This window comes from Bidens hawaiensis, unplaced genomic scaffold (genome assembly GCF_021521415.1).
Source record: "Bidens hawaiensis isolate Kalapana, Puna unplaced genomic scaffold, B.hawaiensis_p1.1 tig00018778_1, whole genome shotgun sequence".
NCBI classification, from domain to species: domain Eukaryota; kingdom Viridiplantae; phylum Streptophyta; class Magnoliopsida; order Asterales; family Asteraceae; genus Bidens; species Bidens hawaiensis.
The window spans coordinates 252,483-276,071 of NW_027492852.1; the positions used below are offsets into that span (position 1 = coordinate 252,483).

The 23,589-nt window shown below is 35.2% G+C and overlaps 1 protein-coding gene across 1 annotated transcript; it reads right to left on the reverse strand.

Moving 5' to 3' along the window:
* Window positions 1–9,497: 9,497 nt before the first annotated feature.
* Window positions 9,498–11,680, reverse strand: LOC143557020 (transcription factor MYB15-like). Its single transcript, XM_077046191.1, has 3 exons — window positions 11,553–11,680; window positions 11,021–11,150; window positions 9,498–10,041 (listed from the first exon to the last, which is right to left on the reverse strand). The coding sequence occupies exons 1-3, from the start codon at window positions 11,665–11,667 to the stop codon at window positions 9,498–9,500; spliced, it is 789 nt and encodes a 262-aa protein (XP_076902306.1). The 5' UTR covers window positions 11,668–11,680.
* Window positions 11,681–23,589: the final 11,909 nt, after the last annotated feature.

Below are 23,589 nucleotides of genomic sequence, written 5' to 3' on the forward strand. Positions count from 1 at the left end.
ATTCCCCGCAGGGGCAATTTGGTCAAAACATAACAATTATATAGCAAGTATTCCCCACAGGGGCAATTTGGTCAAAACATAACAATTAACTAGCAATTATCATGTTTCATGCATTTTCACAAAATTCAGCAGCTAGTTTCACTGAGACAGAAATTCTACTTGAAAGATTGTACTATTCCACTGATCATAGCATCTCAATTAATTTACCAAAAATCATCACTAAAGCATGCATGTGTTAGGTTTCCAGAACATATTTTATTTTATTTTTATTCCACCTAGATTTCTCATAATGATCAAAACACTACAGCAAGCTCATAACAGTCAAATTCATGCGCAACAGAATGTTATTTGAAATTCCCGTTAAATGAAAAATCCAACAAATGCAAGACCACTTGGGTTAGGTTCCTAACTCAACAAGTCAACTTTCAGAAGTGGAACCAACCCAATTGGTCTCGTAGTTCATGAGATATAATATTTACAAAACAACCTAACAGCAGGTCTAACAGCTCAGCTTTGCACAACGTTTTTGTAAAATCATAAAAGTTAACTTTTCCACGTCCAAAAATTGCAAATTTACATTCTTTAGAAACTAGACTCAACCTAGTTTACTGTAGTATCAATAATCTCAACCAATTTTCACATTTACACTTCGTTACAGTCAATTAAACCTCAATAACACAATCTGTCCAGAAACTGTTTGCATCCAAACTCAACATATTAACTATCTATGGACCATCATGCATTCATGTAACACTCTAGACTCCATAATCACTATCCATGCACATCAATTACACATTACATACATGATTAGGGTTTTTGTTTGAACTCAAATCAAAGACACAACAATTAACATGTAACAATATTCATTCTAGTTATCAATTCATTATCAAATCAACAACAATCATATTAGTTACATACACACATGAAATCGGCCATCTAGGGTTTTCAATTAACCCATTAAACATCAAAATCAAGTATAAAGGATACATAGGATAGTCCTTTATACCTTCCTAGCACCTTAATCTTCGATCAAAAGTTGAAATTGATGGTTGTATGTGTGTGTATAGGTGACGGCAGCCAAGGAGCCAAGGGGGGGGGGGGTGGGTTTCCGATCGGGACTTGTGGGGGGAAGAAGAATAATAAGTTAGGGTTTAGTATTATTATTATTTATAATAATCTATGTTACACTTTGGCCCCTCCACTCCTAAGTATTACTTATCTAGCTTAAACTAACTTGTTTACATCTTGAGTTAACGTTTATAACCATCTTATCACATAACACATAAGTCTAACACATAATTATCACATAATTACTGTTTTGACGTTTTTCGTTTATTCACCAATCGTTTGCGTCAACTCGTTTGCGTTTCGGTGCAATTCCCGAAAGACTACACATGTAGTAAGTGTTAAGCGTCATTTAAACCCTAGTTTAAATGTAATGAGGTGTGCGTTATAGATTCAATGATCTTAAGTTTGAATTGACGGAGTTGAGTTGACGGAGTTAACCTGAAATTGACGATTGTCACATCATTCCCTTGTTAAAGAATTTTCGTCCCGAAAATTTGAGTCAAGTCGTGATGAGTGTCTGAAAAGTAAGAAAAATTTTCAGTTTGTCATATCATCCCCTAGTAGAAAGAAATTGCGTCCCGAAATTTAATTCATACCTCCGGTGATTTCTGACGCTTTGCCGGGTTTCGCGGTTTTCTGTGTTTGGTCAGCCCTTCAAAAAGGTGAGGATACTTTTTCATCATTTGATCCTCGCGTTCCCACGTGAACTCCGGTCCACGTCTCGAGTTCCAATGAACCTTAACGATTGGAATTTTGCTGTGCTTGAGCGTTTTGGTTTCCCAATCCAAAACCTCGACTGGTTCTTCAATGAAACGTAACTGTTCATCAACTTGCAGTTCCTCCAAAGGGACTACTTGTGTTTCATCGGATAAGCATTTCTTCAAATTGGATACGTGGAATACATTGTGTACGCCACTGAGTTCCGTTGGTAGGTCCAGTCGGTACGCCACCGGACCAATGCGCTCAGTTATCCGGTAAGGACCAACATATCGTGGGTTGAGTTTGTTTCGCTTACCAAAGCGAACCACACCTTTCCAAGGTGAGACTTTAAGTAACACTTGGTCATTCACTTGAAATTCGAGAGGCTTTCGGCGCTTGTCGGCGTAACTCTTTTGGCGATCTCGTGCTGCTGCCATGTGATTTCGGATTTGAACAATCTTTTCCGAAGTTTCGAGTACCAGTTATGGACCAGTGATTTGGCTGTCACCCACCTCTGCCCAGCAGAGTGGTGATCGACACTTCCGTCCGTACAGCGCTTCAAACGGCGCTGCTTTAATACCTGCGTGGTAGCTGTTATTATACGAAAACTCTACCAAAGGTAAGTGAGGTTCCCAACTTTTTCCGAAATCCAACACGCATGCACGCAACATATCCTCCAGGGTCTGAATAGTTCGTTCACTTTGCCCATCCGTCTGAGGATGGTATGCTGTGCTCATATCAAGACGGGTGCCTAGTGCGCTTTGCAGCGACTTCCAAAAGTGCGAAGTGAAACGAGAATCTCGATCAGAAATGATTGAGACAGGCACTCCGTGTCTAGACACCACTTCTTTCATGTAAACACAAGTCAGTCTTTCCATTTTGTTCGATTCCTTAATCGCTAAGAAGTGTGCAGACTTAGTCAACCGGTCAACGATCACCCCGATGGTATCGCATCCCGTCGGTGTCTTAGGTAAACCCGTGATAAAATCCATTGAAATGTGTTCCCATTTCCACATTGGAAGTTCCGGTTGTTGTAGTAGGCCAGATGGTTTCTGGTATTCTACTTTGACTCTGGCACAAGTCAAGCATTTGCTCACGTAGGTGGCAATGTCGGCTTTCATGTTCGGCCACCAGTAAAGTGCCTTTAAATCATGATACATTTTATCTGAGCCAGGGTGGATAGAATATCGGGACTTGTGTGCTTCGTCCATCACTAGAGTTCTCAACTCTCCGAACCGTGGAACCCAAATCCGGTTCTCAACTCTCCGACGGAGTTAACCTGAAATTGACGATTGTCACACGATCCCTCGTCTCTAGTTTGTGGGGGTATATTGTTAGATTATGTAATGACTAATGATATTAGCAGGTGGTAGTATTATGTGAATATTTGTTCATATATAACCCCATTTGTGACCCTATTCTAACTACAATCATCCTCCTTATGTTTGCATAAAGTTAAATCTCTTAACAATTTTGAGTTTTTGAAGTAAAAAAAACATGGACTTTTCCTTTGGATTTGAAAGTTTATGATCTCATTCCAATCAATGGTTATACTAATTGGGTTGTCTTGGTGTTTATCAACTAACTAAAGAGATCAACTTACTAACCTACACCCAAAGTACAACTCCCACCACATATAGTTAAAATGTTAAGAAATGGTTTCATGAAGGTCATATCAGTGAGTAATTTAATTGCACCATAAACCAATATAAATAATTTCTACACAGCTCTATCGCTCTCATATTATAGGAAACTAATAGCAGATTAATTAGAAACCATACTTTGCCGATGTAGCCGGTAGAACGAAAACAATGTAAAACAAAGTTTAAAGTTCGATCATAAATTTTAGAAAGTACTAAAACATTACAATTGCAGAAATGAAAAACCTGTTATACACAAGAAATAACATGTGGCCATCTGATATTTAGTCAAAGTTCCCACAAATTTCTACCAATACCTGTATGTAGTAACTGTGTTGACCAGCCGTTGACTAAGAATCCGACCATATACAAATAACATCGCGGTGAAGAAGATATGCCTGAAACTGATGCATATGATTAAAAACTTCATTATAAAGAATAACATTACCAACATATTATAAATTTGCATACCATTCTAGTTGGCTGTATTTTTAAGAAAATAGTAATTAGTTTGACTTCCGACATTTCTTTCACAAACATTTGTTACATCCTGTGTGCATGGGTCGTTTTGGGCTTAAACCAAACTAAAAACTGAAAATTCAGGTTTTGATGTTTTAAAAATCGTTCGGTTCAGTTTTTGTGGTTTTCGGCTTTCACAATGAGTTAAGTTCGGTTTTGCCATTTGGTCTTTAAATTTTAGGTCCAAAAAGAAAAAAAACTAACATAAAGTAATGAAATTGGACCTTATTCTTTTCTTAGTTAATGAGTAAGTCTGCAAGTGATTATTACACATATGCATAGTTATCAAATGCGCTAGGCGTAAGGCGCAAAAAAAGCAAAGGCCCGAGAAAAAAATAAGCGCACAATGAAACATGAATAAAAGACATATGGGCCTAAAATTTTTCGGCTACACCATTTATTATGTTTTTATAAATTACATAACTTTTGTAAAATAAAGATTGTAATCCATTAATTTAATAACAAAACTCGGTTTTTCCGTCGGGTTTGGTTAGGTTTTTACGATTTGGTTTGAGTTTTTCGGTTTTTGATGCATTCAAAACAGAAATGGAACATGAAATTTGGTTCTTGATAAAGACATAAAACCAAAACGTTGGTTTTGGGTCGGGTTAGGTTATTTCAGTTCGGTTATGTTGTCTCTTTCAGTTACGGATCGGTTATTTTGGTTTCACGCACACCCAACATCCTAGGGTGTCAAATTATCAAACTTTAACATTAGTGCATACCAATTGCATACCTGTTCAATCCTCCCATTTTCATAGACGCGAATTTTGCTTTGCATTGTAGCCTCCAATCGGTTTTGTTCCTACAAACAAAAATATAACTTTTATTTCACAAAAATATATACATTGCGGGAGATCTTTGTATCATCACTCACCAGCTGTTTGCAATATTCCTTCCAGCTTCTTCATTCATGCCAACATTTAAAAAAAAAATTACTTTTTCTTTGATATTAGTGAGAATTAAGTGTTTATAACCCCCTTAACACGGGGGCCAAAAATCTGTTTATATCAAAATGATTTTTATATGTTGCTTCCACATATAAAAATTTTTATATGTTACTCAACAACTTGAGGATTAATAATCTTCTTGGTAATCAACTGCGCAATTCGATCACCGGCTTTCACTTCAAAATCAACATCAAAATAGTTAAACAATACCCAATCGGTCCCCTGTAATCGGCGTCAATCACACCCGCACCAACATCAATCAAGTGCTTCCATGCCAGACCAGACATTATTACAAATTATAATTCACAAAAGTTCAAAACTCTACCTAAATGGAACAGAAAATGATTAAAAAAAGATTACCAATTCGAGCATAAGTTCCTTTGGGTACTGCAATGCTTAAATCCGTTGCAACCAGTGCTTTACCCCTGGCAGGCACTTTAGTCTCGATTGCACTGAATCAATCAAACCACTAATCAAAAATAAACAATCAAACCAAGTATGAACTTTAATTTGGGGTTCATTTAGAGTACCTTGAAAGATCACTGATTTTACCATGTTAACTAAAACTTTAATCATGTACACTGTTTTAGCATACTACAGCTTCTCAACACCTTGCAAAATCTCCAAAATTCTTCCCGGCAAGTATTTTCAAACAACAATATCAGACATGTTAGTCAAAACTCATTACTACAAAATAATGCTCTTTTTGTTGACATGACATAATTTAGACACGAAGATAACCAGGTTTTCGGTAAAAATATCTAAGTCGTTTAAGAACAGGTCGTGTTCACCTGTTTAAAATTAGAATAAGAATTATACTACATTTTTGAAGGTCAGCCCGTTTGACTTACATTTCTTCCTCTTGACCATTCTTCAAGGCATTCTTAGCAATGACTTGAAAAGCTTCTTCAACATTAATTCCCTCCTTTGCAGACGTTTCAAAATAGCTGTTTCCATCATCTACAATCAGCCTTGTTGCCCAAAACTATAAACGTGCAACAAAAATATATCAAGATTTTACATTCATACAATTGAAAGTAAAGAATTCATATGTTATATAAAGTTATAAATCAGAATGCTTAAATAAGTGTTAATTAGTAGATATATGACACACCAGAGTCTGACTTAAAGCTAAATGATGTCTTTGAGTTTATTGGTGCCCTCACATTTGACACTGATTTTAAAAATGATAAAAATGGTGAACATGAACTGGAACATTGTTTTGACCAAGAGGAATTAGTCAACCTGCCTCCTAGCAAGGTCAGCACCCATCTCTATGTTTAAAAATATATATGATTTTTATTTTCTATTACACTTAAAAATATAAATCTGTTTTCAGGTTCCACATCTTCATTGTCTTGTACACCGAAAGCTTTTAGTTTTACCTGATGATTTGATTATTAGACCACCAACAATGGAGGTAGATGAATTTAGTTATATGATTTTGTTTATTCATTTCAATGTTTAATAATTAAATAAGTAATATTAATTCAAGCGTTGTGATCTTGCAGCCAAAGCCTCATTTGATGAAAGAAATACGCCAGTCTCTTTTGCAGCATTTTACAGTAGTTCTTGGTGGCGATGATTTGACAGCAAAATTTATATTATTACACACACCTATTGTCAAAGGTATCTAGTTATCAAAACAAAGATAAATTAGTAAGAAAAAATCTGTGTTTGAATAACACCTATAAGCAATTTAACACTCTGCAATTAATATTTCTAACAAATTACCATATTTTGATCAACCAGTCACCTATGATGCTTTATAAAACCTAATCACAAACAAAGCCCTAAAAAGTTAACATCTGCTTGAATCCTAAATTTGAAAAGAATAATTCCAGCCTTAGCGAATTCCAATAATATTATTGTGTTATTGATAATGGGATCCATAACTTTAATCGAATTAGGGTTTCAGTAAAACTTGAACTGCAAAGGGATTTACCTGTGTATTGGTCTCCCTGCTCTCGACGGTAGAATAGATATCCGATACATCGACTGAATGAGCAGCGCAATACATGAATCAAAGCATTCAATCGGCATCCATCTTGAAGGAGTAACCACCGATACAGATGTAACCACCGCTGTTGTGTTTTGGAGTCCAATTAAGGCTGTAATCAAGACCTAGGGTTTTCATAGATGAGATATGCGAGCAGGGGAGAAAGTTTTGAGATGAGGGTATTTGAATGAATGCTGCTTGTGAAGAAAACGGGTAAAGGTGTCAGGGTTTGGTGACCCACAAAACCCACGAGATTCATAAGGTAAATGGGTAGAAACCGGGTAAAACGCATTAGAAGTCTCCATTTAGAAATCAAGCAATTTGGTGGCTTCCATAAGGGGGAAGCAACCACATCGTGACACATAGGATTTTTGGGTTTTCGTTTATATATATTATAGATATTTATATATTAATGAAATTTGTTTCGTACGTTATTAGGTCGTTAGTTCAGTTTAATAAGCGAGTAGTAACAATATAATAGTCCATTTTTCCTTATTTTCAAACACAAAATATGTTTATTAAGAAATATAAGTATATAAAAAAATATTGAAAATAATTCAACAAAACCGGGTCAGGGGGGTTCGAACCCGCGACCTAACCAGGTCAAGAGTTCTAAACAAAACACACCAGCCATCCTGTTAGAACTTTGATTTGTGAATTAAGCGGTAACCAAAAATATATAAACATACTTACAAACAAATCCCCAATCCAACAACAAACACTAGATCCTAAATCAGTTTAAATGCTCGTTGTTGATCAAAAGTGACTTGGGGCTTATGTTTGCTGGATAAAAAAAAACCTAAAACATGTATTAATTACCAGTTATAGTGACGAATTAAGGGAGAACAAAGAACCTAGGGTTACGGCTCTAGTTCGAGATCGAAGTGGGTCTTGACGGCTTTGAAACTTGAAATTAGATTAGGGCTTAGTGTCGGAATATTGTAAGGATGGTGCAGGACTGTTTAATTGAAATTTGGACGAGTGTATATAGGGTATTGAGGTCAGGTTAGCCACGGTTTAGGTTTTAATGCAAGATTACACAAGATCGTTCATCATAGCTGTCAATTGATGTAAATTTCCATAACTACAAGGCCGCATTCAACCATACTAACAAAACCCCTGATTTTCTGGCTTGATTTACGATGAAAACAAGAGGGGGGGGGGGGGGGGGGTCCGACGGTGGAGGGAAGAACCCAAAAAAAAAAAGATAATATAATTAGTTTAAAAATTTTGTAATTAGGTCCCTAGAGTTGGTTTAGTTAGTCGAAATAGTACGAAACATAAATATTTAATAGTTAACGAGTGAACGTAATCGAGTAAACGCTAAAGGAAACGAAGACAAAACCAAATAAAAAAATATTCGTTGTTTTTATTAGATAAGGAATATTTGAGTAAGAAAATAAATAAAAAAATTTATATGGGTCGGGTTTTCGGGTTTTAAAAATAACGAATGCTATATTTTGTGTGGCCTCAACCGGGGCATGTAACAAGTGTCATGATTATTGTCAAGTGTCGATATGTGTGGTGAGTCAGAGTACACATGTCGTGTCATGTGCTAAGTGTCATATGGCTTCTTCTACGCGTGACATGTGTCATGCTGACTCATAATGACAACTTGCTATATATAGTAAGCTTTGAGCAGCATTTGGTCGTCACCAAAAAATCCGGATCGGTCACTAACACCGAGAACCCAACCCGTCACGGCATATACACCAAAAACTCGATCGGTCACCGACATCAGTTCGGTTCGTTTCCAACTTTTACGATCCTGAACTCCCGTTACAAATATGGTTCAGGTACTAGGGTAATCCTAGCAGTGCATATTCCTTCGGCTGTTGTACACTAGGAAACAGACGGGCTCGTGGAGGCGGCCTGAAATATGTTTTAAGGGACCTCTGTTTAACAGAAATCCTCAGCCACAACCGGGAACCCAGTTTGTTCAATCTTATAGCTAGATGGTTTCGGGTGATCAAGATGGGTTCACCAAGAGAAGGGGCATACGAAGACATGACTCGGAGGTGATGCTCGGGTCTCAGTAAACATGATCTTGACGATTTGAGCGCGGTTCCATTGCGGTTTCAACACGATGACCAACTCGGCTCCGGTCGTTTTCAACTCGACAAAGAATTTGGCGTTCGAGCACAGACTTCGGTATGAATCAAGACATGCATATATGCTATATTTGTTATTATTCTCGTTTAGATTTGTATACGGTATATGTACTTCAATTTCCCAAATTGTATAAGGAGATTATTTATTTGTTTTATTAATATTGTTTAATAAAATTATTACCCATGTCCTACAGATAGTATTGGAATCAGTATTGTATTAAAATATTTAGTGATCAGATATTCATTTACAACGTTTCATAGCCTATTAGTTCTAATCCGTAATCACACTGTGGGCAAGGTATTACATAAAGCAGGGTCCCTCCGAAGTGATGAGCGTTCAAATGCTACTATAGGGCAAAATGATGTGATTTGGGATTAGGAGTTTGTTAATATGTCGTTAATCACATTCCATTAATCGTTACAGACCAAGCTGATTGTTATCCCTATCGGACTTCTTGTTCATAATAAAATTTAATATTTTTTCTAATAATCTAATATAAAACAATTGTACTTAAAAATCAGGTAACTCAGGTAATGTGTCATGTGTGAAAAGGTCATACCATAGACACATATCATCCGTGTTACAACCGATACTTGGATTTCTAGCATCTATGTTTTTAAAGCAAGTGAGCGAAGTTGTCGGAAGATCAACACTTGATATGCTTGTCAACGATTTAGATTCCATGATGTCTTCCTCACCTGACAGCGTTTCTAACCAAAAACCATCATCTAGAAACATCTCTTGATTAAATTCCTCATGTCCAGCTTCACTAACTAAGTTAGCCACCGAGTCTATGATCAATGAGGATTCACTAGACGATGGTTGAATACTCGAGACAGTTTGCTTCTTGTCAAGCGAGTTATGCCGACATTGAGAAACGTCTGATTCTTCAAGACTTGGAGCCGTTGAATCACACTTTGGTTTCATGCTACGTTTCTTGGAGACATTGATGGTTGCTTGGTGGCATTCAGTTCTTTTCTTTAAATAAGTATGCCAAACATTCTTTATTTTGTTGTCGGTTCGGCCAGGTAATTTCGCTGCGATTACAGACCATCTGGGAATCAAACACGGTAACCTGTCAATACAATTATGAATAATTTTATTCTGTCCACCTAGAAAATTTTGTTATTATTATTATTATTATTATTTGCACATGCCCACTTATTTTGTATTAGGGTATACATGCTGTGTAATTATTAATTATTAAGTTAATTAATTAACGAAGCATGAAAACCGGATTTAGATTCGTGGTAAATTGGAATATTTTATGAGCCCCCAAAAAGTATATATTAGACCTAACTATATAAATAAACTTACGTAAAACATTTTTATTTGAATTCAACAAATTCTGAATACTTTTGGTCAGCAGCCATGACTTTAATAAAGTTCTTTCTTCATATCAAGTCCTAACTCAACTTGTGTTTCAAATCTTAACTAACAACAACACCACCACCAACAACAACAACAACTTGTCGATCATAGCTTTTAGTCTGTAGCCGATGTTGTAAAAGAAAACCGGTTAAAACTAGAGCTTTGTGTCTTGTAACCTTTAAGGTTTCGTATATAGACAATTATACACGTTTTAATGGGATCTTTTACGGTTAATTTGTTAAATCAGAATTATGTTTGTTCTCTACGATGATGGAAGAAGAACTAAAATTTAATAAAGAGAATGTAGATTTGAAAAATACTATATTTTGTTAATTCTTGTAGAGAAATAAATGCAGAACTAAATATAAAGAGATATATATTATTCATAGAAGTAATTGATTACATAATAATAATAATAATAATAATAATAATAATAATAATAATAATAATAATAATAATATGGATAGTGAAATTAGAGAAAAACATTTCAATTGATTTTTTTAGAACATGTCATTTCAACTATATGATGGAAATTGTAAAAATAATTTCCTATAAAAAGATAAATTGTAATATATATGTTTTTACTATTTGAAAATAGTTATTTTACACAAATTAGTGATAGCTAGAAATGACACGGATATGATAAATCGATCTTCTGGTACCTATTTCCAAGCATTTCATGTAGATGAATGATGGTGTCCTCTTCCTCTTTGCTAAAGCTTCCTCTTTTAATATCCGGTCGTAAATAATTGATCCATCGAAGCCTGCAACTTTTTCCACATCTTAACAAACCTAAAAGAACAATCAAAACGATTAGAAAAATATGACGCACACACATACAGAGAGAAAATTATGAGTGTAACTAAGATTGAAATGATGAATAAGAAACTAAAACCCATGATATCTTGTCTATGACGCTCCAAATACCTTCATGATAATTGGTCGGCGGCGATGTTAAATACCATTTAGGCCCTTGGAACCAAGTGCCGAGCTATATGTTCGTCACTGGAATTCGTCGGATTTCATTTTATAAAATCTAAGTTATCTTTAAGAAAATTATGAGTTGGGCCCCAAGTAGTAGTAGTAGTAGTAGTCCATAAAAAGAGAACTTCATAATAACCCCAACCAATAAGTTATAATTTCGACCCTATTCAAAACAAAATAAGATGAAACGTCGAGATGGATAATATTTACCAGCGCGTTTAGGATGACCATGTTGTTGTATGTATGAAACCAAGATTTGATCCTCTTCCTCACTCCATGATCCTTTCTTCAAACCTATCTTTTCACAACATGGTGCTCTCCCCATTCTCTTATTATAAAAAGAGATGACAAGCCACAAGACTCGAGTTTTGGGCCAATGATGCCTATTTATATCCTCCAAAATAATTTTTTTATTTTTTTTATTATATTTTAGAACTATAATATTAATACAAGCATCATTTAGTTTTGTCTTTAGTATGTTTGTTTTTAAACATCTTACATCCTCTCATTGAGTTAAGTTCTATTTGGTTAATTAATCATTTCTTAATCTTGTAACGATCTAAATCAATTTATAATACATTAATTTGATTCTTGAAGATATAAAAATATCATTTGTGAAAATAATTGAAGTAAAAAATGTAGAGTATTATATCCTTTTAGAAAATAATGAAAATATGAAGTGCTGTACTTTTTTCGTATATTTTTTTTCAATGTTATAAAAATGTTATACATATAAACGGTGACAAAGCCATAATTTTTTTTTCTATAGAATCAGTAATTTCCGACGCTCAAATTTTTAACAATCCCACGTCATAATTTTTAAATGGGTTTGATTCACATTTTGGTCGCAATTTGTAACATATTACATTTATATGATGTAATATATATAATAATTGCTTTTGAAAAGTCCAAAACAAGTCATAATTGGTAACTAAATTGATCAACCAACTATTTAACATTCATGTGGTTTTTATAATTAAATTTCTATATTATTTAGAAGGCTGCTTCTTGTAATTTTTTGTGGTCGTAGTAGTGTTGTTCTCCGTTTTCTTTTTTTTTCCTTCTTTTTTTTTTTGTAATTATTATTGTTTGCTTTGTCTAACTTCATGCTAGTTTTTTTATATATATTTTTATGTCGTCTATAAAATTTGCAATTTTTGAAAATTAACCAATTTTCAACTAAATTTACTTAGTGAGAAATAAAAAGTAGTGTCATGATAAATTTCAGTGGATCTGAATTAAAATAAAATATCAAATAGGCTTACTTTATAGACTAAGACTAAAATGAATTAATTAGAATGCTTTCAGCTTCTAGCTTCCAGGAAATATCATTGCAAGTTTTTAATTATATATCCCACACAAGTGGCAAGTCGGTAAAATTAGAAAAAAAAAAAGAGTAGTGCTGCTTTGAATTAATAGAATATCTGGCTAGGGTCTTTTGTTATTATTAATTAATACTAATTATTTTTAAATCCATGTATTTTATATCTATATTATATAATAAATAAAAGTTTTCTCTTGTCATATTTATTTTCTTATGCATTCTTACTATTTTTTTCTTGTCTCTCTCTTCTATTAATTATATATTTTTTAAAGTTCCTTTTATATATTATTTTTGTTTGAAAAATTGGTTTTAAATAATCCTAACTATCACCTATTGGCAAATAACAGGCCCAACTTTGCACTTGACTGGTGGCGGTCCTAACTAAAGGGGTATTTGTTTTTAACGGGCCACGACTAACGGATGTTAACCCCGTTAGTGATTTGCTGACGTTGACCTTCTTCGCCGGAAACCTGCAACTCGCCTCAATTCTCCCTAATATCATTACACCGTCTCTCTCTATCTTTCCCCTCATACGAAACCAAACCGACGTGTCACCGTTGTTGTCTCCGGCGAAGTCCACCCTCGTCAATCGTGCGTCATTCGAGGTAATTGACACTTCATTCGACTCGTTTTGACCCCCTTAACAAAAGCCCTATGCTTATTTTGTAAATTGTGTAACATTGATTTCGAATTTTTGAAAATAAGATCGGGTTTGGTATCTAGGGATTGGCCATGGAAGAAGATGTAATGTCCTTCATTTTCAAATTTCCGATGTGTTTTGAAGAGGGAGGGAGACGGTGTGATGATATTAGGGAGAATGGAGGCGAGTTGCAGGTTTCCGGCCGGAGAAGAAGGTCAACATCAGCAAATCACTAACGGGGTTAACATCCGTTAGTCGCGGCCCGTTAAAAACAAATACCCCTTTAGTTAGGACCGCTACAAGCCAAGAGCAAAGTTGGGCCTATTATTTACCAATAGGTGATAGTTGGGATTATTTAAAACCAATTTTCCTTTTTGTTTAACGATTTCTCTAATTGCTTTTACAAAACGTATTTTATTTTTAAAAAGCGTTAGGTTTGTTTATAAAATGTTTTTATAAGCTGAACATTTTCGTTATTTAACTTATCTAATATAAATTATATCGTTTTTATGTGTAAGAAAACATTTACATGTATATGAAACATTTTAGCTCATAAAACTTACTTAGCGGGTTCATTGTTAAAAATACGTGGATCTTTAACTGAACCCAACCCGCCTTCTTTTCCCCTGTAACCGTAATCTCTTTCGTTATATCCATATAGGAATATTGGTTTTAAATAATCCCAGCTATGCCATATTAGTAAATATCAGTCCCAATTTTGCACTTGCCTGCTGACAGTCCCAACTATTGGTATATTTGTTTTTAACGGGTCGCGACCAACGAATGACTAACTCCGTTAGTGATTTGCTGATGTGGCACTCCTAGTTGTCAAAAAATTGCTTATTGGCAGCTTACGTGGCTCAGTATAAGAAGTTTATATATCTCTCTCTATCTCTCTCTCCCCCCCCCCTTGCAATTCACCCACCACCACCATCACCAAACCCTAACTCGATTGCTTCTTTTCTTCATAATTCTCCTGATGCGTTGCTTTTGTTTTGTTCCGCTGACCAAACCCTAAATTTCTCCGATACACCACCAAAATGTCATGAGTTACGATTCCGTGTTTATTGATTCAAAAACATAACTCAAACACGAGTTATAAAGCCAACCAGGCAACCATTGTATCTCCACCATTCATCAATTCAAGTTTCAAATATCCATCAAATGCATCTAAAGTTTACTAATTCAAGTTTCAAAGGCTTACTGATTCAAGAAAATCGAAGGTTGCAGAGGTTTATAACGGAAGTTGCGGGTGGCAGTGGCGGTGGTAGAAGGTGAGATGGAGGTTGCAGGTGGCGGCGGCGGGCGATAGAGGTGGTTAACGGAGGTTGCAAGTGTTGGCGTAGAAGAAAGCTTGGAGGAGAGGCGGTTGTAGCACGGAAGATCTATTGTAGCGGCGGTGGTGACAGAAAGTCTAGTGTGGCGGCGGTGACCGGTGGTGGAAGTGGGTGGCTGTGAAGTGAAAAAGGTAGAGGAGCTACATATGGTGGAGGTAAGAAGATGATGGGTTTATTGAGATCTAGGGTGGTGCTCCTGCTTATGTTGTTGGGGGTTGCCATCTAAGCTGCCATAAAGCAATTTTTTGACAACTAAGCATGTCACATCAACAAATCACTAACGGGGTTAGTCATCCGTTAGTCGATACCCGTTAAAAACAAATGCACCAATAGTTGGACTGTCATCAGGTAAGTGCAAAGTTGGGACTAAGATTTACCAATAAGGCATAGTTAGGATTATTTAAAACCAATATTCCTATCCATATATATTGATTCTCTTTTACTGCACATTCTTTGACTTATTGAAAGCTTTCTTCTATTGATGACTAGTTCGTATTGTTTCGATTGTACCGTTTTTGCGCTCATAATTCTATTTTACTTTAGTTGTTACCATATTTTTAGTGTAGGGTCTAATGTTGTATCGAAAGAAGCATTTAGAGATTTATGATTTATTTTTAAGATTGAGAATAGTAGTTGTAATTTAACCTCATACTTATTTAATGTATTATTCAACTTTATTTATCAAAAGTTATCACTTACAGAATTTAAGTTGTCAAACCATGTAAGACTAGTGGCGGGCCTAGAATATAACTAGGGGTAGCCTCTACTACCTCTCAACTTTTCGCCGGTAGTACAAATTTTATATGATTTGGTCAGTTTTCGTATTTCGCTACCCTTAAAAAAATATAACGTTACCCCTGTTTGTTTAAAGCCCAACCAAATTAAAAGGCGAAACCAATTAAAGCCCAACCAAATTTAAGCACAAACTAAATAAAACAATTTATTTGTTTTTCCTTTATGCTTAAACGTGTGGTTTAGGTCGAACATCAACATTCAACAAACCAAAGTTTCATTCAGTCGTGGTTTCCACCCCACACTGCCCCAACCCCCTTCATGCTACAGCCGAGTAGCCAATGGTCAGTGCTCCTTCAGTCCCTCACTCCCTTGTCCACAGTTTCATTCTACTTGTTCAATTTAGATATTCTTCTACCTCTCTTTAAAATTGTAATTGTTTATTTGCTTGTATAAATTGTTAATGGGTAATTAAATGATTTTTTTTTAACAATGAGCTTTTAATTTTTGTTGTCTTTAGGATTTAAACCCAAGATCTTCCCTTCAAACGCAGGTGTTTTAAAGGCTTTGCCTTTGGCAATGGGGCACCACCCCATTGGTAGCAATTGAATGATTGATTATGGTTTGTTAGATATTCGGATAATATAAATTGGAAATTGTAATTGATTAGGGATTTACAGTTTATGTGTAAATTAAAATTGATTACAGATTTATGGTTTAAATTTTCTCCCTTCTAAAATTAGGGAACTTGGAAGATGAAACAACAAAGTCTTATTAGCATTCTTTTTAAACGAAAATTACAAAAAATGATGATATCAGTCCCAAGGTAAGTTAAAAAAAAACAAAAAACTATTGTATGAAATATCGTAAAAAAAAATTTGGTAATTGTATGAAATACGGTAAAAAAAAATTCGTTTACATTGTATGAAATACGGTAATTTTTTTTAACGTTTCCCTTAGATTATGGTCTAGGCCACTGTGTAAGACATGGGTACCTAACTTAGTATTATATAATATACAATTAGCAACATTGTTATCCAATGTTGATTGTAACACATGCTTAATTTGTTGTACCATTTTGTGTTGGTGGCTTTTAGTTTTGTTTTTAAACTTTCAACCCCTGTACTTTTCGTTATTTACAAACTTGTGACAAATTATTATTTTGTTTTCTCGTCTTTTTTTTTCCTATTTAACAGCCCTTTGACTTAGTTACTCTTTTATATACTTTATGTTCGGTCTAATTTTGCGCATTAAACGGGCGTGCATGCATACTTTTCATCTTTTACAAATTTATTTTTTTACATTTCTGTCTAAATTTTGCAAGTTAACACTGGTTGAACGTTTTTACATCAATTTTTTTCTCATTTTGCGGCCGCGTTATGTTTTATGTTTCGGTCTAACTTTTGCGCGTTAGCACGGCGCAACGAGCGTACATGATTCAACATTTGTTATATGAGTTTTTGTGTGTTAATTGAGCGGTTAGTTTCTTAATAGTTTGACATCCCCGCCGCAACGCGGGGGTGTCAACACTAGTTATATATTTAAAATTAGCAACATTGTTATGCAATGTTTGTTGTAACACAAGCGTAGTTTATTGTACTATTTTGTAGTTAGTGGTTTTTAACTTTTTTCTTTTTACCTTTAACCATCCTATTTTTCATAATTTACAAATCTGTCAAAAATTATATATTTGTTTTTACATCTATTTTTTCCATTTATCGGTTCTTTCAACTTAGTTATTATTCTATATTTTTTACGTTTTGGTGTAATTTTGAGCATTAAGTGGGCATGCGTCTTTTTTCGTTTTACGTGTATATCTTTTTCGTTTAGCGACCCTAACGACTCAGTTATTTCTTATATATTTTATGTTTGGTGTATTTTTGTACATTAAACGGACATGTGTGGTCCCCTATACTTTTTAATCTTTTACAAATTTTTCGTTTTACGTTTTGGTCTAAAATTTGCAAATTAACACACCACAACATGAGTGTGTGGTTTTTTTCTAACTTTTCACGTTTAATAGTCGCATTGTGTTTTACGTTTCGATCTAACTTTTAGGCATTAACACACCGCAAAGAGCATGAATTGTTCAACATTTTTATGTCAACTTCAGGCCACATGAGAGGGGATGGTGACCGAAGGAGGCGTTGGTGATGGTGACTTCATTTTTTCGAGTGAGGTGGATGAATAAAAAAAATGGTTTTACACCTCCGCCGCAGCGCGGGGGCATCAATACTAGTTAGTTATCAAAAGGCATTTGGCTTAATGGTATCTTATTATTATTATTATTATTATTGTTGTTGTTGTTGTTGTTGATATATTGGATTGTTGTCCGATAAAAAGTTAACATATTAGTTACGTATGAAAACGCCAAAAAAAGATAAAGACTTAACTGCATGGTTGGTCTCTGTGATTTACCATTTTTACACGCTTGATCCTCAACGTTCACTAATTACACATGATCCTGGTGATTGGAAAAATGTTTACAAATGGGCCTGATGGTTACGTTTTCATAACATGAATGGTCCTCGACAGCTAACTTCGTTAAACTTTCCAGTTAATTCCAAATGAAATTGTGATATTCGTGACAAAATCGGGTACACCTTAGTATTCACATATCGAATAAGCGATTAACGGCTTATTGCTTAACGAATGAACGTGTAACCAAACGGGCCTGGTTATGACCTAGATATCCCGGGGGCATCTATAAGTGCTATATGTTTACTATAAGCCAACATATTGATATTAAGGCCTTAGTATGATAGCAAACCAGTTAAATGAAAACATGCTCGTTTAACTACCTGCTGTGAACTTAAACGCGAAAGATAGTTATGAAACAAGCACTGTATCATCCGTTAAGCCGAAAAAGACTTACAAAACATTTATTTGAAATGCTTAAAGCGATCAATGAAAATATTTTTGATTTTTACAAACAAATGATATATTTTTCTAAATTTACAAGAAATTGCCCAAAAAAACACTCGAAATAAATTTGTCGTACCCGATATAATTTTCTTGTAAAAAACCGAACCCGAAATAAATTTGGACTCGGGATTTCACGTTCAGACATGCAAATTGAGAAAAATGGAACAAGATGGGGGCCTATGTGGGCCTTCTTATTTGCGGCCGCCAAAGGGGGACCCACCCCCTTTGATATATCTTCATCCTTAAGCCACATAAACTATCATTTTCACAAGATATGAAATCAAAGTAGCTGCTTAACATCTGGTTTATCAATATCCAGCAAAAACTTGGGCAAATTCATTCATGTTAATCAATTTTTCAATTTTTTTAATAATGTTTAATTATATATAAACATAGTTTGATTTACAAAAATCACTTCTAACCATGCAAAAACCCTAAAAATTGTCCAAAACATGTTTTGATCCTACACATGGTTAGGAACCTGGTTTGACAAGTTTTTATTTTTTTTTGCCATAAACACGGATTAAGGGGTTTTAATCGCGTTTTTACGGTTCAAAAGTTCGGTTTAAAGCCCTAATCGAAACCCTAAGGTTCAAGGCTGTTTTGTTGATTATACATGCTTGATTTGTGATATAGGACCTGCACCTACTTTAGTTAGAAGCACAAGAACCCGGACATTTGATTAAGAGCGCGAAAACGAACGAAAACTGCAAAGGAAATGCCGAATTGCTCGTTTAGAGTCTGTTTAGAGTTATATTATGACGTGTATATTTCTAGCTTGTAAAATATTTTCAGGGACATCAAGGACCATAGAGTCCCTGTCCAAATTTGGTGATTTTTTAATCTTCCGAGAATATTTGGCGAATTTATTACCGAATAGGAACGTTTATTTGGGAAAAATACTTAAAATGCTTGAAAAATTATAAAATTTTGTGGGGAACTCATATTTTGTATAATATGATTACATATGAAATTTGGGGTCATTTGGAAAGACCTAGCTATGTTTTGTGAATTCGCGCTTATTCGAATTTTTATAGTCGTTTTTGGCTCGAAAAGGTAATTTGGCAAGTGTTAGGTTTTGGGAATTTTGCAGGGTGTTTTGTAAAGTATTTGGATCACTCAGGAATTTTCGGATTTTTCAGAAATTGTTTGGTATAAACGGACGATTTTCAGGCTAAATATAGCATATGAAATGAATTTTTATAAATTACTAAATTAGTGAATAATTCCAAAAATATTTTTATAAAAATCTAAAAATTTTATTTGATAAATGCCTAAATTTTCAGAATTTAATGATAAACAGATAATTAATTGTGTTAATTTGAAAGTTAAACAAATTCATTTCTGATAAAACCTTACAGGTTTGTGTTTAACGAATCTGTTGGAATATCAGAGGATCAAGAGTGATCAAAAATCATATTTTTGGTTTAATTAAGTAAACCTAAACTTTTTGTGAGAAATCCGGTCAATTTGATTGGATTGTGCGCATTTTTCTCCAAAACAGACTGAATAAATGGAAATGGGCCCCGTAGAGAATTCAGACCCTTAATTTGTGATATTTCTTTATAACTTAATCATTTTATCAACCAACACATTTACCCAAGTTTACATACTCATACATGTTTTCTAAACGCGCAAACAATCAATTTGGCCCAGCTGGTAAAACGGGGAAACTGAGCCAAGTTCGATTTTAAATATTAGACATTGAACAACATCACAATCTAAGCCTGTTGACACTTTCTGGACGTGATAGCTATGCCCAGACTAGCTATACAACCCAGTTTAGTATGAGGATTATAATAATATTAAAATATTAATATTATTATAATATTGATTATAGAGACTAGGTGATAACAAGGGAAACGAACCACGAGCTGACATTGCACAGAGTAACTACTAAACAGTGAGTTTCATGACCCCTCTTTTCACACTGTTTATGAACTTTTGGGGTGAAAAACATGTTTATATACATTTATCTATCTAAAAGCGGTTCAAGATATGAATCATTTAAATGTTCATATACGAAAAGTCCCCACAAACATATGGTTGACTACGTGCTGATGAAAAGTGAATAGTATTGTTGATTGATATATTAAGTGGAAATAGTACGAATGCCAAAACATAATGAAATTATACGCGACAACATGTTTATACAAACACATTACAACAACAACAACAACCATACCCAGTATAAATCCCACCAATAGCAAAGCTGTTAGCAGGGTCTGGGAAAGGCGGGATGTAGGCAAACCATACCTCCATCCCAAAGGATAGAGAGGTTACTTCCAGAGAGACCCCCGGCTCGAAAACCATATGCATTGGATCAATAATAATAGTGATACTGGTAATGAATACTAAAATATATGCTATAGAATAATAGTGATATTAGTAATGAATAGATCAATAATAATTATTATAATGAATAAATCAATACTAAATATGTGTTACAGTAATAATAGTTGTATCAGTATTGAATACTAAATATGTGTTATAGTAATAATAGTTGTACTAAATATGGAAATAGATCAATAAAAATAGTGATATTTAGTAATGAATACTAAATATGTGTTATAAATACTAGTTTGAGGATATGGTATTATAGTAATATATCATTTTTCATTCGAAATAAGGTAAAGAAACGCCTCCTATGATAGAATTATAATCAAAACTCTACGTTTCTCCTAAAAGTCCTTAGCCTTAATTCTACGTCTCCAAGAATTCCTATCTTCAACTATGTCCTCGGAGAGATGCAAATCTAGCAAATCATGCTTAATCCTCTCAGCCCAAGTTAATTTGGGACGTCCTCTATCCCTCCTCCCCTCTATACTAATAGTTTCTATAGATCGGACAAGAGCCGTCGTCTCTCTTCTCTTCACATGTCCAAACCATCTCAATCTCCTTTCTCTTATCTTATCTGAAATGTTAGCAACCCCTAATATCTCTCGAAAAACATCATTTCTTATTCGGTCCAATCGTGTGTGCCCACACATCCACCTTAGCATTCTCATTTCTGCTACCTCTAGCTTAGGCGCATGTGACTTCTTGATGGCCCAACATTCTGTTCCATATAACATTGTCGGTCTAACCTCGACCGTATAAAATTTACCCTTTAGCCTGTTTGGGATTCTCTTGTCACACAAAACTCCTGTAGCTGCCCTCCATTTACTCCATCCAACTTGGACACGGTGGGCCACGTCACTATCTATTTCCCTGTCACTCTGGACAAACGATCCTAGATATTTGAACTTCGTTACCCGCGGAACCTCTTGGTCTTCGATGGTGGTCTGGATCTCCTCATCATCGTTTCTCCCGCCAAAGTTACAATGGAGATACTCAGTCTTTGAACGACTAATCCTTAAACCTTTATTTTCTAAAGCTGCTCGCCACTCCTCTAACCTCATGTTCAGATCTTGTTTTCTCTCAGCCACTAAGACAATATCATCTGCGAACATCATGCACCAAGGGACTGTCTCCTGAATTGACTTTGACAACTCGTCCAAGATTATTGCGAAAAGGAACGAGCTGAGTGCTGAGCCCTGATGAAGGCCTACCTCCACCGGGAATAAGGCAGTATCCCCCAAGAGCGCACGCACACTTGTTGTAGTGTTGGCATACATATCCATAATCATCTCTATATATTTCCATGGGACCCCTCTGCCCTCAAGGCTATCCCAAAGCAGTTGACGTGGCACATTGTCGTACGCCTTTTCTAGGTCAATGAACACCATATGTAGATCACGTTTCTTCTCCCTATACTTTTCCATGAGTCTTCTTAGGAGGTGTATTGTCTCTATAGTGGACCGCCCCGGCATGAAACCAAATTGGTTCACTGTAACCTGGGTTTCCCGTCTAATTATAGTCTCTATAACTCTTTCCCATAGCTTCATAGTATGGCTTAGTAGCTTAATGCCTCTGTAGTTCCCACAACATTGGGCGTCTCCTTTGTTCTTATAGATAGGTACTACGACGCTGCTCCTCCATTGATCTAGCATCTTACCGGACTTGAAGATACTATTGAGTAGTTAACCACAAAACTCCTTCCTCCCCTAGGCACTTCCGCACCTCGATAGGTATGTTGTCTGGGCCAACTGCCTTAGCCCTTCCCATCTTCCTTAGTGCATTCCTCACCTCTTCCTGCGTAATACGTCGGCAAAAGCAATTATTCCGTTACGTAATGTTAAATATAACGAATTAGGGAAATAACGTGGTCTGTGAAGATCATGGATATAACATGATCTGTAATGGCCATGGGGATAACGTAGTATGTGACGGCCATGAAAACAACGTGGGAAGTGGAGGCCACGAGGTTATTGTGGGCGGAAGGGGGTCATAATAGTAATAAATTAAAGTTGAGTATGGCCTATGAGCCAAGTTCTGCTGCAACTAAGCAGACTAACTTGATTATGGCATGAATGCCAAGAAAATACTGTGATTGTATATATTGTGGGCGGAAGGGGGGCCACAGTGATTGATGGTGCGTGGGAAATACTATATATGTGTAAATATATATCTATATACATACTATGTGGGTATATATATACACACACTGTGTAATGGTTGATTTTACGTGAAACCGTTATGGGCGGAAGGGGGCCATAGTGGTTGATTTTACGTGGAAAATGGAGGCACGTAGCACGAACGAACAGTCACGATTTTATCGTAGTTTCAAACTTATATCATAAACATACACACATACATATGACATACAAACACACAGATGTACATATATACAAACATAAATAAATTTTTGCATACGTGCGTACATACAAACTATGGCTGTGTGGTACGCAGAACCGATTTCGTTAAAACTTATGAAACTCACCAACCATTCGTAGTTGACCTGTTTTTAACATGCCTTTCAGGTATTCAGAAAAGTGGAGTAGATTGCTTATGTGCTACGTGTTTGGATTGTGAGATGCTGTGTAAATTGGTACAAGCATTCGAGTTAGGAGTAAAGTAGCTTATCAGGCTGGATTGGTTTGTATCACATAGTTTGTAAACGAAGTTAGATCAATGTAATATATTGTAAATTAGTTAGTAAAGTTTTTTATGAACATTGTGTTTGATACCAATTATTTCTGTTACATTACCGTTTTACGCTTCTGCATATCGCTTAACGGGATGTGACAAAAATTACCAAACTACCCCTCCTATCAAAACTCAATATAATAAGTATTAATGGAAATATATAAAGTTATTTAGTTATTAAAGTAGGTCCCTCTTTCTCTCTCTTACAAAACACTCACACATACCAATATACCATCAATGCGATGTTAGTGTTTTGTGAGA

What these genes read in the sequence shown, in the direction of transcription:
- LOC143557020 (XM_077046191.1), bottom strand. Translation starts at nt 11,667, where the DNA reads ATGGGGAGAGCACCATGTTGTGAAAAGATAGGTTTGAAGAAAGGATCA. An exon ending in TGGTCATCCTAAACGCGCTG is followed by an intron (nt 11,151 to 11,552) that starts GTAAATATTATC and finishes TTGTTCTTTTAG; the next exon opens with GTTTGTTAAGATGTGGAAAA. An exon ending in CATGAAATGCTTGGAAATAG is followed by an intron (nt 10,042 to 11,020) that starts GTACCAGAAGAT and finishes TTTGATTCCCAG; the next exon opens with ATGGTCTGTAATCGCAGCGA.